Below are 16,224 nucleotides of genomic sequence, written 5' to 3'. Positions count from 1 at the left end.
CAGTGGCCTGGGTTCGAACCTGGCCCGGGCCCTTTGCCGTATGTCATCCCCTCCTGTCTCTCTCTTCTACCACTATCTAATAAAGACAGAAAATACCAACAACAACAAAAAAACCACTGATGCGAGGGTTTTGACATTACAGGCACCAGTTTGGTAGTGTCAGGGGTGTTAAAAACAATCTGTGTGTTCGCTCCTTCACTCACATCAGTATGGACTCTGCTTGGTCTTCTTTAGTCCTTAACTGAAGTCCACTAAGTTATTACTGCAGAGTAGGCAAGATGGCTACTGATGGAAAGCAAAGAATAACAACTGAAGTGTTAATGTGAGTTTTATCTGCCAGGTGACATCAGTATAGGAATCAAGTGTGCCCCGGGCGTGGTGGGACCAGCTGAGGCCGACATCGACTTCGACATCATAAGAAACGACAACGACACTTTCACTGTCAAATACACTCCTCCTGGTGCAGGCAGCTACACCATCATGGTCCTGTTTGCAGACCAGGTGTGTTGTTGGTGTCCATTATGAACTGTAACGATGCATCATGGGTAATGGTAGACGAAGGCTGTGAATTTAATGGTGGTCAGGGTTTGTATTTTGCTAAAGGTTTTGTATTTTGGGGTTTATGGTGTCTAGGCCATTCCAATGACTCCCATCAGGATCAAGGTGGATCCCTCACATGATGCCAGCAAAGTGAAGGCAGAAGGACCAGGACTCAGCCGCAGTGGTAAGACCCACCCGTTTTACACACACACACACACACACACACACAGTGACTCCATCAATCCAGTGGGACATGTATTTGCTTTACATTGTGTCAAGAAAACAACCATATTTCGTCTTTACTTTAACACAAGGCCTCCATTTACAAGTTAACCTCATTTTAATTCATCTTTCTGTTTCTCTCTGTCAGGTGTTGAGCTGAACAAACCAACTCATTTCACGGTGAACACCAAGGGAGCAGGCAAGGCTAAGCTGGACTGCAACTTCAGCGGCCCGACCAAAGCAGAGGCCATCAAGGACTTTGAAATCGTCAACAACCACGACAACACACACACTGTCAAGTACACGCCTGTGCAGCCGGTAAGATGGGAGAAAAGCACACTTGCACACAATGAAGACACCATGGTGTTTTGTTTCCCCCCCCCCCCCCCCCAAGTTAAATTCATCTAGGGGCATCTGGGTAGCGCAGTGGTCTATTCTGTTGCCTAGCAACACGGGGATCCCGGTTCGAATCCCCCATGTTACCTCCGGCTTGGTCGGGCGTCCCTACAGACACAATTGGCCTTGTCTGCGGGTGGGAAGCCGGATGTGGGTATGTGTCCTGGTCGCTGCACTAGCGCCTCCTCTGGTCGGTGCGGGCACCTGTTCGGGGAGGGGGAACTGGGGGGAATAGCGTGATCCTCCCACATGCTGCGTCACCCTGGTGAAATTCCTCACTGTCAGGTGAAAAGAAGCAGCTGGTGACTCCACATGTATTGGAGGAGATGTGGTAGTCTGCAGCCCTCCCTCGATCGGCAGAGGGGGTGGAGCAGCGACCGGGACGGCTCAGAAGAGTCGGGTAATTGGCCAGATACAACTCGGGAGAAAACTCCCCCCCCCCCCCCCCCAATAAAAGTTAAATTCATCTTGAGATAAGCACTGATTTTCTCTGTTTGTCTCTCTACACACAGTTGCATGCAACTTGATTGATTGACTGGTTGGTTGGTTGATTGATTGATGTATACATATTATCACACTTGGTCCTACATAATGAACTGTTTTGTAGAGCTGAATCTCCTTCACTTGTACCCCCAGGGTCCTTTGGGATTGGCTGTGACCTACGGAGGAGACCACATTCCCAAGAGCCCCTTCAACGTTGCTGTCGCTCCCACAATGGACCTCAGCAAGGTTAACGTCACTGGCCTTGGAGACAGTAAGTCTGTCCCGCTGTCACCATATACTCTTATCTTTTAGTAATAACCCTCATGGTTTTGCATTTTCGTGAGTAATAATGTCACGGTACCTCCATTATAGTATTGTCCTGTGTACGGTATCCATTAGACTAGGAAACCCGTCTGTCTGCCCAAATGATGCTCCTTAATGTCTCCCTGACTCATGGGAGCATGCACCTACTCACTTAACAGTAGAACCACCAAGGCGGACATTTTGACAGTTTTGGATTTTCAAAATGCCGCTAAAATTTCACATATTTGTATTAAAATGAATTTTAGATCAATTGCACAAAAAAGGTTATGATAAGGTCTACCTAAAACAACCATGAGCGGTATGATCACATTTGCATGTGATCATACGCGTCATGTCAGTATTTATGACGGGTGTTGGTCGCATCATTTCCTTCATGAAGTTCATTGCTCTGTCCTAGAAACACACTAGCGTCCTCCAGTACAGAGAAATGGTCTACACTTGATTTTTGATTATGTCCAACATGTCTCGTTACAGACGCGCCATGACTACCACCGAGGCGCTGCAGCAGCCATTTTAAATTGTTTGAAAAATAGTATTAAAGTTGTTAAAATGTTAATGTCGGTGTCAGCTAGTTTCCTAACAGACATACTGACATATGTAATGCATTAATATCTCCACTGGGTGTTATCTCGACAGAATATAGAGTTTAAAAACCGCGCCAGTCAAAATGACTGCCCAGATTTGTTTTAGATAGGTGTGAAACCCGGGTTGTTCTAGTGTTAATTTTATTACATCTTTTTACCACGACAAAGCAGAATGTAGGTCACTCAGCCACCTCGCCGATTCCCCTACCGTATGATTTCTTGTCTTTTCTCATCCCCACTTCTTCAAAACGGTGGCGTTTCTTCTTCATGACAGCCATTACTGTAGCGTGTTGGATGTGTGCTCTGAAGATGCTGCCTTTCTGTCCCTGCAGAGATGACTGTAGGCAAGGACCAGGAAGTCACTGTGAAGACGAAGGGTGCTGGTGGTCAGGGCAAGGTCGCTGCCAAGGTGACCGGTCCGTCAGGGAAGCCGGTGACCAGCAAAGTAAGGCTCAGGGATTCCTGCAGCGTCATCTGAAAGCACCCTGTTGGAATAGTGTGTGTCTGTGATTGATGGGATGCCCTCTGTTTGGGATTGTCTAGCTTTCTATCGCCAGTCTGAACTGGGATTGCTTACTTTTGACCATAATCTTGTGTGGCTGTAATGGGGACGATTTTTACATTTCTTGTTTGAAACTTCCCGCGGCACTGGTACAGAAGAGTAAAAGGAAACAAGAAGGTGGGACTTTGGCAGTGTACAACACTGCCTGCTGTATGGAAAAGTCCGGGCATCTTACCCTTTTCTGGCCCTGCAGAAGTGGAGGGAATTTCAAGAGGTTTTTAATCGGCAAAGCTCATTCATATGCTCTTGTCCTAGGTGGAGCCCGGGCTGAGCCCCGAGACCAGTCAGCTGAAATTCATCCCCAGGGAGGCGGGGCCATACCAGGTCGAGCTGACCTATGATGGCGCTCCAATACCTGGATCCCCCTTCACCCCCACAGCCTACCCTGCCACAGACCCCTCCAAGGTTAGTCATGCTTACTGCTCACACTTGATGTGCTTACATATGTGTATTTTGTAGGTTTGCATTGAATTACAAAAATCTTTGTCCACGGGCGTAGCGGTCTATTCTGTTGCCTACCAGCACAGGGATCGCCGGTTTGAATCCCCGTGTTACCTCCAGCTTGGTCGGGCGTCCCTACAGACACAATTGGCCGTGTCTGCGGGTGGGAAGCTGGATGTGGGCACGTGTCCTGGTCGCTGCACTAGCGCCTCCTCTGGTCTGTCGGGGTGCTTGTTCGGAGGGGAGGGGGAATTGGGGGAATAGCGTGATCCTCCCACGCGCTACGTCCCCCTGGCGAAACTCCTCACTGTCAGGTGAAAAGAAGCGGCTGGTGACTCCACATGTATGGGAGGAGGCATGTGGTAGTCTGCAGCCCTCCCCGGATCAGCAGAGGGGGTGGAGCAGCGACCTGGATGGCTCGGAAGGGTGGGGTAATTGACCAAGTGCAATTTGGTCGGGCGGGGGGGGCGGGGGTTAAAAAAAAAAGACAAATGATATGTGGTATGTAATGTATGTCTGTGGGGGGAGTCTGTTTAACTAGTTATGTTGTTGGCAACGATCTCTTTTGAAACGCGGTGTGAAATTACTGTATTAGTCTTCATTTTGCACTACACACACTTGTTGCATTCTGATTTACTTTCACTGAAACCATTTTGGTTTCTATCCTCCCCCTTGCTATTCTCCCAGGTGCGTTGCTCAGGCCCGGGCTTGGAGCGTGCCAAAGTTGGGGAAACGGGGGAGTTTGTTGTGGACTGTACCAACGCTGGGCCTGCTGAGCTGACCATTGAGATCATCTCGGACAGCGGGACTGAAGCTGAGGTCCACATCCAAGACAACGGAGATGGAACCTACACCATCACCTACATCCCTCTCTACCCCGGCTCCTACACCCTCACCATCCGCTATGGTGGCCAGGATGTGCCAAACTTCCCCGCACGTCTCAACGTGGAGCCTGCCGTGGATGCCAGTGGCGTCCGTGTGTTCGGGCCTGGTGTGGAGGGCAAAGGTAAGGATGCGTTGGGTTATATTTGTAGTTTATCTTGTTTTAATTCTTTTGGTAAAGGGGTCGAACAGCTCCTCTTTCCAGATAACTCCTTCTGTGACGTAAGGATGTCTTCCATTTGTTTTCACTGTCTGTGTTCCTTGTCTTGTCACCAAGGTGTCTTTCGTGAGGCCACCACCGACTTCACTGTGGATGCTCGGGCTCTCACCCAGCTGGGAGGTGACCACATTAAGACCCTGATTAGCAACCCCTCCGGCAGCTGCACGGACGCCCTGATTACCGACCTCGGAGATGGAACCTACAATGTGGAGTACACGCCCTACGAGGAAGGTGAGAGATGTGATTTATTAAACTACTGTGCCACGGATGTTAGACCTTGAGCGTGTACTCCAATGTGCTGTCTGTACTCACACTTGTGCAACGTTATTTGTGCCTGTGTTTAAGGACCCCACAATGTCGAGGTAGCCTATGACGGTACCCCAGTACCCAAGAGTCCCTTCTGTGTAGCAGTGACCGAGGGCTGTGACCCCGCACGTGTGCGCGTGCACGGTCCCGGGCTCAAAGGCGGCATCACCAACAAGCCCAACAAGTTCACCGTGGAAACCCGGTAAGCGGGAAATACACACACACACACACACACACACACACACACACACACACACACACACACACACTTCCGGAAATTTCCCCACTGAGGATGCGTCCTTAAAGTGGTGATCTAAAGAGTTCCAGTGTCCGTTAGAGTACCACGTCTCACTAGTTGAGGATCGTTGATGCTTCTCTAGCTGGTCCAGCGGGGAGGACGTTACACCTGTCCTCTGCTGGACCAGCCACTGCGGATGGCATGAAACCGCCAGTTTGTGTCGTGGTTTACACGCGCAGGCCAGCACCTCCTTTTAAAATGCAAACTCTCGGAGAAGCAAAGCTTCTGAATTGAAAGTGAGCTGAAGCCTTGTCGTTTTACCGTCGTCGGTGATGGATGGTAATGAACCAAACACTTGTTTGTATGAAAAGGTTTGAGATTACCAGTTAAAGCGATATGGTCACTTCTTTTTTTACAAGTTCACTGGTGGCCTCGGTATTAAGAAACGCACCGCTTCCCGTGCTACCTCCGGCTCGGTCCGGCCTCCCTACAGACACAATTGGCCGTCTCTGTGGGTGAGAAGCCGGATGTGTCCTGATCGCTGCACTAGCGCCTCCTCTGGTCGGTGTGGGGGAGGGGGAACGGGGGGGGAATAGCGTGATCCTCCCACGCGCTACATCCCCCTGGTGAAACTCCTCACTGTCAGGTGAAAAGAAGCGGCTGGCGACTCCACATGTACGGGAGGAGGCATGCGGTAGTCTGCAGCCCTCCCCGGATCGGCAGAGGGGGTGGAGCAGCGACCGGGACGGCTCAGAAGAGTGGGGTGATTGGCTGGATACCACTGGAGGGAAAATGGGGGGGGGGGATCCACACAAAAAAAAGCCAGTCACATGTCTCTTCAGTTAGCTCAGATTTCTTGAGAGCATGTTTTGAACAGGAGCGAACCTGCAGCACAACGACGGGGCAGACATGGCAAGGAACGTGTTTGCAGACGTGCCAAATATACTCTTCAGCTTGACATGAAGCATGGTTTGTGACTTATTTTCTATGGAACATGTGAAGACATGTCTGACTGTACTGGGAACTTCCTGTTTTCCAAAAGGAGACACTTCCCGTAGTTGATTTTCCAGAGGATGATGGAGTGGTTGCCCTGGTGATATATTCAGCAAAATACATGACTGCATCTCACATATGCTATGAGGGTAACAAATCTATACTTCTCTCGGCAGGGATTAAATGCACATTACAGCTCATGTCCCCAGTTGTTCTTCATCACACGGGGGCGTAAGGACACTGATAGCCCATATTGCTTAGCTGACACACGAGGTCTAGCGTAGAAGACTGATAAAACTTGAGTTGAGTGAAAAGGTGACCCGCCGGCGTTGGCCAACTAACCTCTCTGGGTAGACTTTTAACAAATCTTTGTTTAGTGACCTCTTCCACTCCCTTTGGTCTGCAGGGGAGCAGGTACTGGTGGTCTGGGTCTGGCAGTTGAGGGTCCATCAGAGGCCAAGATGTCCTGCACTGATAACAAGGATGGTAGCTGCAGCGTGGAGTACATTCCCTACGAGCCTGGCACCTACAACCTCAACATCACCTACGGAGGACAACCCATCACAGGTACTGAGTGTTGATATGTCTCCAACACCTCGCTCACAAACATACAAAGTGATGGGGAAATTACACAGCTTTGACAGCATTTAATCAACTTGCCCTCATATTTGGGGGTGTCCGGGTAGCATAGGGGTCTCTTCCATTGCCTACCAACACAGGGATCTCCAGTTCGAATCCCCGCGTTACCTCCAGCTTGGTCGGGTGTCCCTACAGACACAATTGGCCGTGTCTGCAGGTGGGAAGCTGGGTGTGTCCTAGTCGCTGCTTAGGCGCCTCCGTTGGTCAGTTGGGGCACCTGTTCGGGGGGAGAAGGGGGAACGGGGGGGGGGGGGATAGCGTGATCATCCCCTTGGTGAAACTCCTCACTGTCAGGTGAAAAGAAGCAGCTGGTGAATCCACATGTATCGGAAGAGGCATGTGGTAGTCTACAGCCCTCCCTGGATTGGCAGAGGGGGTGCCGCAGCGACCGGGACGGCTCGGAAGCATGGGGTAATTGGCCGGATACAACTGGGGAGAAAAAGGGGGGGAACCAAAAAAACAAAAACAAAACTTGGTCTCATATTAAATGTCTCCTGCAGTGTTTTCTTAGCAGAGTGGAGAGCAAAGCAGAGACTGACAGAAGACGTAGACTGGGTGGGGGGATAGTCACATGCTGCCGAGGTCGTTAAGATGGGTCCACCCTGACCCGTTCCTCTGACCTACAGCCACCTCAGCCTACTGAGGAGCCCTGACACGCTAATGGGACACTTTCCCATACTGGCATCCTAATGTCCTCCCTCTGTCACCCTACTCGTACCCATTACCTCACCCTCTTTCATCTCTCCTACCCACTCTCCCTTTTCTCTTCCTGTCTGTACAGGAAGTCCGTTCTCTGTGCCAGTCAGTGACACGGTGGACAGCACCAAGGTGAAGTGCCAGGGCCCGGGCCTGGGCAACAACGTCAGAGCCAACATTAGTCAGGCATTCACAGTTGATGCCTCCAAAGCTGGAGTGGCTCCAATGCAGGTGCGCGTGCAGGGCCCCAAAGGTAAGACTGCGTGTGTATCCGTGTGCCTTACAGATTCACACTTGTGACAGTTGTGTAGATAATCATCTTCTTGCATCATGAACATGAAAAGGCTCCCTGGCAGTTAATGTGTGTGTGTGTTTAGGGGTGGTGGAACCTGTGGAAGTGGTGGATAATGGAGACCAAACTCACACCGTGAACTATGTCCCCACCAGAGAGGGACCCTACTCCATCAACGTATTGTATGCTGATGAAGAGATTCCACGCAGGTAACACACACAAGCACACACAGTCTTCAACTGTCACGAGCAGAGAGTCCGTATATGTAGATCTGGTATTATTATATAAATACAGGGCGGCACGGTGGCGCAGTGGTTAGCACACTTGCCTCACAGCAAGGAGGTCCTGGGTTCGAACCCCGGGGTAGTCCAACCTCGGGGGTCGTCCCGGGTCGTCCTCTGTGTGGAGTTTGCGTGTTTTCCCCGTGTCTGCGTGGGTTTCCTGCGGGGGCTCTGGTTTCCTCCCACAGTCCAAAGACATGTAGGTCAGGTTTATCGGCCATACTAAAATTGTCCCTAGGTGTGAATGTGTGGGCCCTGTGGTGGCCTGTCCAGGGTGTCTCCCCGCCTGCCGCCCAATGGCTGCTGGGATAGGCTCCAGCATCCCATGACCCCACTTGGGATGCGCGGCTTGGATAACGGATGGATGGGTGGATATTATTTAAACTTCTGAAATGTGAATATTTTTCATTTCCCAATCATCTTTCTTTCATGTTGCTCTTCATCTCTGTCTCTCGCCATCTTCTAACATCTGCTCTATCCCTCTCCCTCATTCGGCCCTCCCCTATGTCCTTTGCTCAGTCCCTACAAGGTGAAGGTGCTGCCCACCCATGACGCCAGCAAGGTACGTGCCAGCGGACCGGGTCTCAACACCACTGGGGTGCCTGCTTCTCTGCCAGTTGAGTTCACCATCGACGCCAAAGACGCCGGGGAGGGACTGCTCGCCGTGCAGATCACTGTGAGGACACACATGCACACAGAGACTCTCACCTACTACCCGCACCCATGTAGCCACTAGAGAGCCCGGTTTCATCTGTCGCTCCTTAACTGTTCCCTTCAGGACCCAGAGGGGAAGCCTAAGAAGGCTAATATCCGTGACAACCACGACGGGACCTACCTGGTGTCTTACGTGCCAGACATGACTGGCAGATACACCATCCTCATTAAGTACGGCGGGGATGAGATCCCATATTCCCCCTACCGCATCAGGGCGCTGCCCACAGGAGACGCCAGCAAGTGCACCGTCACAGGTACATGCCGGACTACGTATACACGCCTCAGATGTGATGGACGGGACAGGAGCCGTGTCTTAATATAGTTTAGATTGACCTGCGTGTTACACGTTATCCAGAGTGCACAAATGAAAAGGTTGCCGAATTAAAATCTCACACACACACGCACACACACACACCAGTCTCCCAGCATATTGCGTAGCAGAGCTCCTCACAAAGGTGGTAATGTTTCCATGGCTGTACATGTCCTGGTGTCCACCGTACCAGACTGAACTTAATGGTTTAGTCGTCCAGCTCTTTTCACACCAACTGAAATGCTTTATGGGGCTTTACAGAGAGAGCCTCCGATTTCGGTCTTTGTCCTGCAGCTATTTGGTAAAGAGGACTAGGCTGTGATTCAGACACGAGGATGGAAGGCAGGACAGTGGAAACTCCCAATAGTTGGCTAATTGGTGTCTTATGTCTTAAATATCTGATGATTCAATCAACAAAAAGCACATTCCTTAAAGAGCAACATTCCTTAAAGAGCAAGCGAGGAGAAGATGAGTGGAAAATAAAGAAATGGCAGTCTAGACTTCATACCTCTGCAAATTTGTTGCTCACAGTTTGATTTGTTTTGTTTTTTTGTGCAGTGGTGTGTTGTGTTCCTCATGCTGTGCTCATCAGTTATCACACTCTGTCCACACCCCTCCCTCCATATGCAAAGCCGGATCCCTGCTGTAAAACACACACACACACACACACACACACGCACATATACACACGCACGCATGCATGCACACACTCGCGCACACACACACACACAAAAACCCTCCTTGCTTCACACTCCTCCATCACCGTTTTTCATCCCCCCCGGTTTGGAGCACAATTACTGTCCTCTCACGCCCCCCCCTGACTATCTTTTATTTGTCACTTTTTTTTCCTTGCTCCTGCTTCTCACCGTTCCTTTCTCAGTCTCAATCGGCGGTCACGGCCTGGGTAAGCCTCAAAGAAAGAGCTCATACCTTTTGATGAAATCCTCTAATCTCTCGCTCCGCATGCGGGATGGTGGTGCTGCACTCTCTCTGCCTCCTCTCACTCGCTTTCTTCTCTTTTCACCCCCGTCTCTCTCTCTCGTCTCTCCTTTTCATCTCCCGAACCTGTTACCATTTCCTCTCTTCATAACTGTTTGTCTCTTTTTCTGTTGGCGAGACTAATGGACTAACAGAGTAGGTGGACAGCATGGTGGAATGGCATTCTGGCTAATTCTAGCTTCCAATACTAGATGGAACCTCTGTAACGATAACGTTAAAGTCATTGATTATAACATAACTAGTAACAATATAGACATGACTGACATTGGCTTATCCCACTTCAACCTGGTCTCATGGTTATGCAACGTGCATGGTGGATTATGTGAGTGTGAGAGAATGCTGGTTTGAGTATTATGGGTACATGCATATGACTGAGTTTTTGTGTGTGTTTGGATGAGTAATGACACCTGACTGTAACAGTGGTATCTGACGCATAGTTTCCTCTTCTCCCTGCAGGTGCGGGTGTGGGCCCCACCATCCAGATCGGCGAGCAGACCGTGATCACAGTGGACGCCAAGGCTGCTGGTAAAGGCAAGGTTACCTGCAGTGTGTGCACGCCCGAGGGGGCGGAGCTCGATGTGGACGTTGTGGAGAATGAGGACGGGACGTTCGACATCTTCTACACGGCACCGCAGCCCGGCGAGTATGTCATCTGCGTCCGCTTCGGAGGGGAGCACATCCCCAACAGCCCCTTCCAGGTTACGGTGAGTGTTGTGCACATATGTATATGAGCAGAAAATGTATTTAAAACTGGGCAGAGCAATATATAGTCAAACTTAACACAATAAATGCACATGCAGCCCTGTAGCATAATGTACACTATTCCAGAGATGTCCAACCCTTTCTATTAGAGCCAAGAGTATGCAGGTAGTCATTCCAAAGTCAAGTCAATTTTATTTGTATAGCCCAATATCACAAATTGCAAATTTGCCTCGGTGGGCTTTACAGCAATACCAACATCCTGTCCTTACACCCTCACATCGGATAAGGAACAACTCCATAAAAAATTACCCTAACAGGGAGAAAAAATAGGAAGAAACCTCAGGGAGAGCAACAGAGGAGGGCTCTCTCCCCCAAGATGGACAGATGTGCAATGGATGTTGTGTTTACACAATACAACATTGAAAGAGGATAACAGAATTGTAATGGAATTGTAAGAAATATGAAGAATATGATTAGTAGTATGCCAAGCAGTGTCCAGATGCCACTGGAACAGCCTAGGACCTGAGCCACGTGACCACCATCACCATGTAGACCTAGGCGAAGGGAGACTCACATCACACCATTCACATACACCGGAGAAGAGAAAGGAAAACACATCATTCAGAGAGAGAGAAAAGACGTGAGAGAAGAGAACTGTTTGCAATATATAATCTCATTGGCAAAACAGTGCTTGGTAAATTCACTGAGATACAAACCAACCCGCCATGCAGTACAGGTCATGAAGTATTCAATTTAAAGGCAAGTAATTGTAGGTTAAGGCAAAAAGTTGACTTTTAAGTTTGGATTTAAAGGACTCCACAGACTCTGACTGTCTGATGGCAGCAGGCAGGTTATTCCACAAGAACGGGGCCTGATAGGAAAAGGCCCTGTTGCCACCAGCTGACTTCTTTTTAACTTTGGGTACACACAGGAGCCCTGTATTTTGAGAATGAAGGGCTCGAGATGGAGTGTAAGGTTTAAGGAGATCAGACAGGTAGGATGGGGCAAGCACATTTAGGATTTTTAAGTCAGCAGAAGCACCTTGAAGTCTGATCTAACATGGATAGGAAGCCAATGAACAAGAGTTGGTCAAATTTCCTAGTTTTAGTTAGGATTCTAGCTGCAGCATTCTGAACCATCTGAAGACATTTAGTACTAGCATGTGGCAGACCTGAGAACAGAACATTACAGTAATCAAGTCGGGATGAAACAAATGCAGGTATTAGAGTCTTTGCATCAGCCATGGACAGGAAAGACCAAATTTTAGCTATGTTATGTAAGTGAAAAAAGACTGTCTTGGTGAATTCTTTAATGTGCTTATCAAATGAAAGGCTGGGATCAAACATAACAGCCAGATTTTTTTTGCTGCCACGCTTTGTGAAATCAGAGTTGTTGATTATTACCATTACTTGATCAGAATGATGTGTGTCTAGCAGGGCCCATGACAAGCATCTGTTTTAACTGAATTTAAATGCAGGAAATTTGGTGACTTCCAATTGTTCACAGCAGCCAAGCAGGCCTCTAAATTAGTCATTTGAGTATGATCATCAGCCCTTATAGGCACATACAGCTGAGTATCATCAGCATAGTAATGGAAATGTATTCCATAACTGCATATAATTTGGCCAAGTGGTGAAATATAAAGAAAGAAAAGTAGAGAGCCAAGAACCAAGCCCTGATGTACGCCATATTTAATGTCAGAGAATTGTGATGTAATATTATTATAGCACACACTGTATTCTTCCAGATAAGTAAGACTTAAGCCGACAGAGCTAAGCCAGAGACACCAAAATTTACTCTAATGGTACACAGTGATTAATGGTGCCAAAGACTGCACTGAGGTCCAGTAGAAGAAGCACAGGGGTGGAATCAGAGTCCATAGCTAGTAGCTCGTTCACCACTCTGGTCAGAGCAATTTGAGTGGAGTGACAGGCCCTGAAAGCCGATTGAAAAGGTTCATATAGATAGTTTTCTTCTGTATGGGTTGAAAGTTGTTGATACACAACTCTCTCTAGTACTTAAGAAAAGAATGGAAGATTTGAGACTGGTTGATAGTTATTAAGAGACCCTGGATCAAGGTGCGGTTTTGTTTAAGTTGAGGTTTAACCAAATCTCGTCTTAAAACTGCTGGGAACAATGCCAGTAGTAAGTGATAAATTAACGATGTCTAGCATTGTAGGTCCAAGGAAAGGCCAGAGGTCTTTAAAAAGTTTTGCTGGTAAAGGGTGAAGCAGGCAAGTAGTTGGTTTAGAAGCTGACACGAACTTAGTCAAAGTATCGAGAGAGGTAGTCTCTAAAGCTGTAATAACAGGGACTATCAGTGACTCTAAAGCCGTAATAATGGACTGTTGATGACTCTAAAGCTGTAATAACAGGGACTATCGATGACTCTAAAGCTGTAATAACAGGGACTATCAGTGACTCTAAAGCTGTAATAACAGGCACTATCAGTGACTCATTGTATAGATATGAATTTAGTGTTGACACCATTGCAAAGAAGCGCTAAAACAACACTAAATAACTTAACCAATCAAGTCCCTCCTCGCTGTTTGAAGATGTGATTGCTGGGGAAATGTGCTGCAACAGTTGGTGGGTGGAATTTGAATATTCATCTTTGAGGGCATATGATAGAACATTACTGATTTTGCCATTTTCTTGACTGACTCACCCCTTATTTGGATTCTCTACAGAAGTTCTCCTCAGTGGCTATACCTAGTGTAAATGTGACTCATGTGAAAGCATGGGTTAAAGGGAATGATTTGGTGACTTATCGGTGGAATTTGACTCTTTCTTTCCACAGCAGCTTCCTGATTGGTTCCTGGTAACACCAGACTTGTTAGAAGGTGCTAACTACTGTTTTGTTCCCCCTCCATTCTTTTATCCTCTCCATTCCCTGTACGATCCTCATCCTCCCCCCAATCCCCTCCCATATATACATCCGTAAACCCTCCCCTTGTATCTCTCCATCCATTTCTCCACGCACCCTCACCACCCCTCTCAGGCGCTGGAAGGAGCTCCTTCAGACCAGCTAATGCAGCAGAGCCAAATGCCCCAGTACTACGCTCAACAACCCTGGGTACCTAGACCTCTGTCTCTGACCTCTATCATCCCCTTCTCACACTCTTCGTGTTGACGCCATTGCTGTTCGACATCTCCTGGTCTCCTAGCTCCTGTCTGTCCCCTCATCTTTTTTTTTCCTCTCAATGTTATGATATTCATCCATCCCGGATATCATGACTCAGTTTTGTTATGTTCTTTTTTTCTGTACTGTTACTCTCATTTATCCTACATCGCCCTTATCTTTGTCATTTTCAGCACCATGCACCCAGTGTCTGGTCTATGTCTGGTGTTTCTTGCAGGTGTTTCATCCTTTCCCCCCTCAATACATACTCATACAAGACCTAAGCTCTAGGGCAGCACAGTATTGACCAAATATTTGTTTTCATCCGCATATTGCATATTGCATATTGCATTGTGATTGATGTGGACTTTTTTTTACAGGAAATATTATCTAGACCTTGCCCAATAAGTAAAAAAAAATCTTACTCCATGTACTTGGGGGAATCAAAGAAATTTATGAATACCTTTTGGTTTCGTTGTACAGCCCTACTGTACAACAGTGTTGTATGTTAAGCGATAGTTCTGCCGCACACTCACAAGAGAAAGGCTTCCATTTTGAGAATTATCAATGCAGGTACCTCAGCTGCTCCACATTTTACAAAATGGCTGCCCTGGGTTTGTGTTTTGACTCATCCTGTCCTCAAGTGGGCTCATCCTCATCTAACTATTGTCAGTTTTTCTTCACGTGATTCCCTCTCGCAGTTTGTTGGTGTCATCATCATGATCACCATCATCATCTCCATTGTCATTCATCTCATGTCATGGTTGTCTGATCCCATCTTTTCCCCGTTGTTATGAACCCTGTGCTCCCTCTTCTAGTGCTGTGTTTATGGCATCTGTTCCTCATCTCGTTGTCGACATATTTGTCAGTGTTACTTGCTGTTGTTGACTTGTCCCCCATTGATCAGTCATCAGTCCTCATTATTTATGCATCTCTTTCCCTACCCACAACATTAGAAGTGTTACAGGTGGGTTAAATATATGGTATACACTAGCATTAACATCGCCTCTGTCTTTTAGGCCACAGACAGGCCAATGGGGATGAACGGTCTCGATGTGACAGGGTTGAGACCATTTGACTTGGTCATCCCCTTCACAATCCAAAAGGGAGAGATCACAGGTGCCTACACCGCACGCACACACACACACACACACACACCTCATTTATGACGGAATTCTTGGGGTATTTAGTCTAAAGATATGTGTCTGTAGGTGAAGTCCGCATGCCGTCAGGCAAGGTGGCCAAGCCGGACATTACTGACAACAAGGATGGCACCGTCACTGTCAAGTATGCCCCCACTGAGGCTGGTCTGCATGAGATGGACATCAAATATGATGGCATCCATATCCCCGGTAGGAATTATAGATTCATTACTTTGTACTGACGGATCAAGCCAATATGATTAGTGGTATGAAATCCAACCACCTGACATGAGTAAAGAAGCTGTGAAGTAGTACATGTAGTTCATCTTCCTCCTTCCCCTCTTTGATGGCTTGCAGGCAGCCCGCTGCAGTTCTATGTGGACTACATGAACAGTGGTAACGTCAGCGCTTATGGGCCGGGCCTCATCCATGGCACTGTCAACAAACCTGCTGTCTTCACAGTCAACACCAAAGATGCTGGAGAGGGTGGGCAGCGCCTATACACACACAATAATCTATACATGACCAAGAAGAAACTGTGTGTGTGTGTGTGTGGCGGCCTGTCCAGGGTGTCATCCCGCCTACCGCACAATGACTGCTGAGATAGGCTCCAGCGACCCTGAGAGCAAGATAAGCGGTTTGGTTAAAGGATGGACAGTTAAGATGCCTCTCGGTGAAAGTGTGACGAGGTGAAAGTGTGTGAATAAAGGATAGATATAACAGAAACGGCACATAAATCAAGAAGAAAATAAGGCGATGATGAGTCACAGCAGAATTTTGGCACATGAAACACTGATGCATACCTCCCTGCTCGCCCTTCCTCCCTCTTCTCAGTGTGTTGACATCATGTCCTTCCAGGTGGTCTTTCACTGGCCATTGAGGGCCCGTCCAAAGCAGACATCAGCTGTATGGACAACCAGGACGGAACCTGTACTGTGTCCTACCTGCCAGTCCTGCCTGGAGACTACAGCATCCTGGTCAAATACAATGACAAGCACATCCCCGGCAGCCCCTTCTCTGCTAGAATTACTGGTAATTCACACACACTTGCACACTGTCTTCATACCTTTTGAACTTGATCAGCATTAGGGTCGGGTATCGTTCCAAAAAATTTCAATACCGAAACCAATACCTTCG

The 16,224-nt window shown here is 48.1% G+C and overlaps 1 protein-coding gene across 3 annotated transcripts in view; it reads left to right on the top strand.

Annotated features, from left to right (window-relative positions):
- Positions 1-16,224, top strand: part of flna (filamin A, alpha (actin binding protein 280)) — a 70,135-nt gene that overhangs the window by 41,274 nt on the left and 12,637 nt on the right. The window contains exons 17-37 of one of the 3 annotated variants that reach the window (XM_056274500.1): positions 341-501; positions 634-724; positions 911-1,080; positions 1,795-1,912; positions 2,882-2,994; positions 3,367-3,516; positions 4,240-4,558; positions 4,712-4,885; positions 5,000-5,162; positions 6,598-6,758; positions 7,612-7,779; positions 7,904-8,027; positions 8,619-8,775; positions 8,878-9,067; positions 10,004-10,027; positions 10,579-10,826; positions 13,826-13,900; positions 14,965-15,064; positions 15,157-15,297; positions 15,445-15,573; positions 15,946-16,119. In XM_056274500.1, coding sequence (XP_056130475.1) covers positions 341-501; positions 634-724; positions 911-1,080; positions 1,795-1,912; positions 2,882-2,994; positions 3,367-3,516; positions 4,240-4,558; positions 4,712-4,885; positions 5,000-5,162; positions 6,598-6,758; positions 7,612-7,779; positions 7,904-8,027; positions 8,619-8,775; positions 8,878-9,067; positions 10,004-10,027; positions 10,579-10,826; positions 13,826-13,900; positions 14,965-15,064; positions 15,157-15,297; positions 15,445-15,573; positions 15,946-16,119 — 3,150 coding nt within the window. The remainder of the gene's footprint in view (positions 1-340; positions 502-633; positions 725-910; positions 1,081-1,794; positions 1,913-2,881; positions 2,995-3,366; positions 3,517-4,239; positions 4,559-4,711; positions 4,886-4,999; positions 5,163-6,597; positions 6,759-7,611; positions 7,780-7,903; positions 8,028-8,618; positions 8,776-8,877; positions 9,068-10,003; positions 10,028-10,578; positions 10,827-13,825; positions 13,901-14,964; positions 15,065-15,156; positions 15,298-15,444; positions 15,574-15,945; positions 16,120-16,224) is intronic. The other 2 variants (XM_056274501.1, XM_056274502.1) reach the window with 2 other exon arrangements.

The sequence above is a fragment of the Lampris incognitus genome, chromosome 2 (genome assembly GCF_029633865.1).
Source record: "Lampris incognitus isolate fLamInc1 chromosome 2, fLamInc1.hap2, whole genome shotgun sequence".
In the NCBI taxonomy this organism is placed as follows: Eukaryota; Metazoa; Chordata; class Actinopteri; order Lampriformes; family Lampridae; genus Lampris; species Lampris incognitus.
Note: the sequence above shows the minus strand (reverse complement) of the source record. Positions and strands in the feature narration are given on the sequence as shown.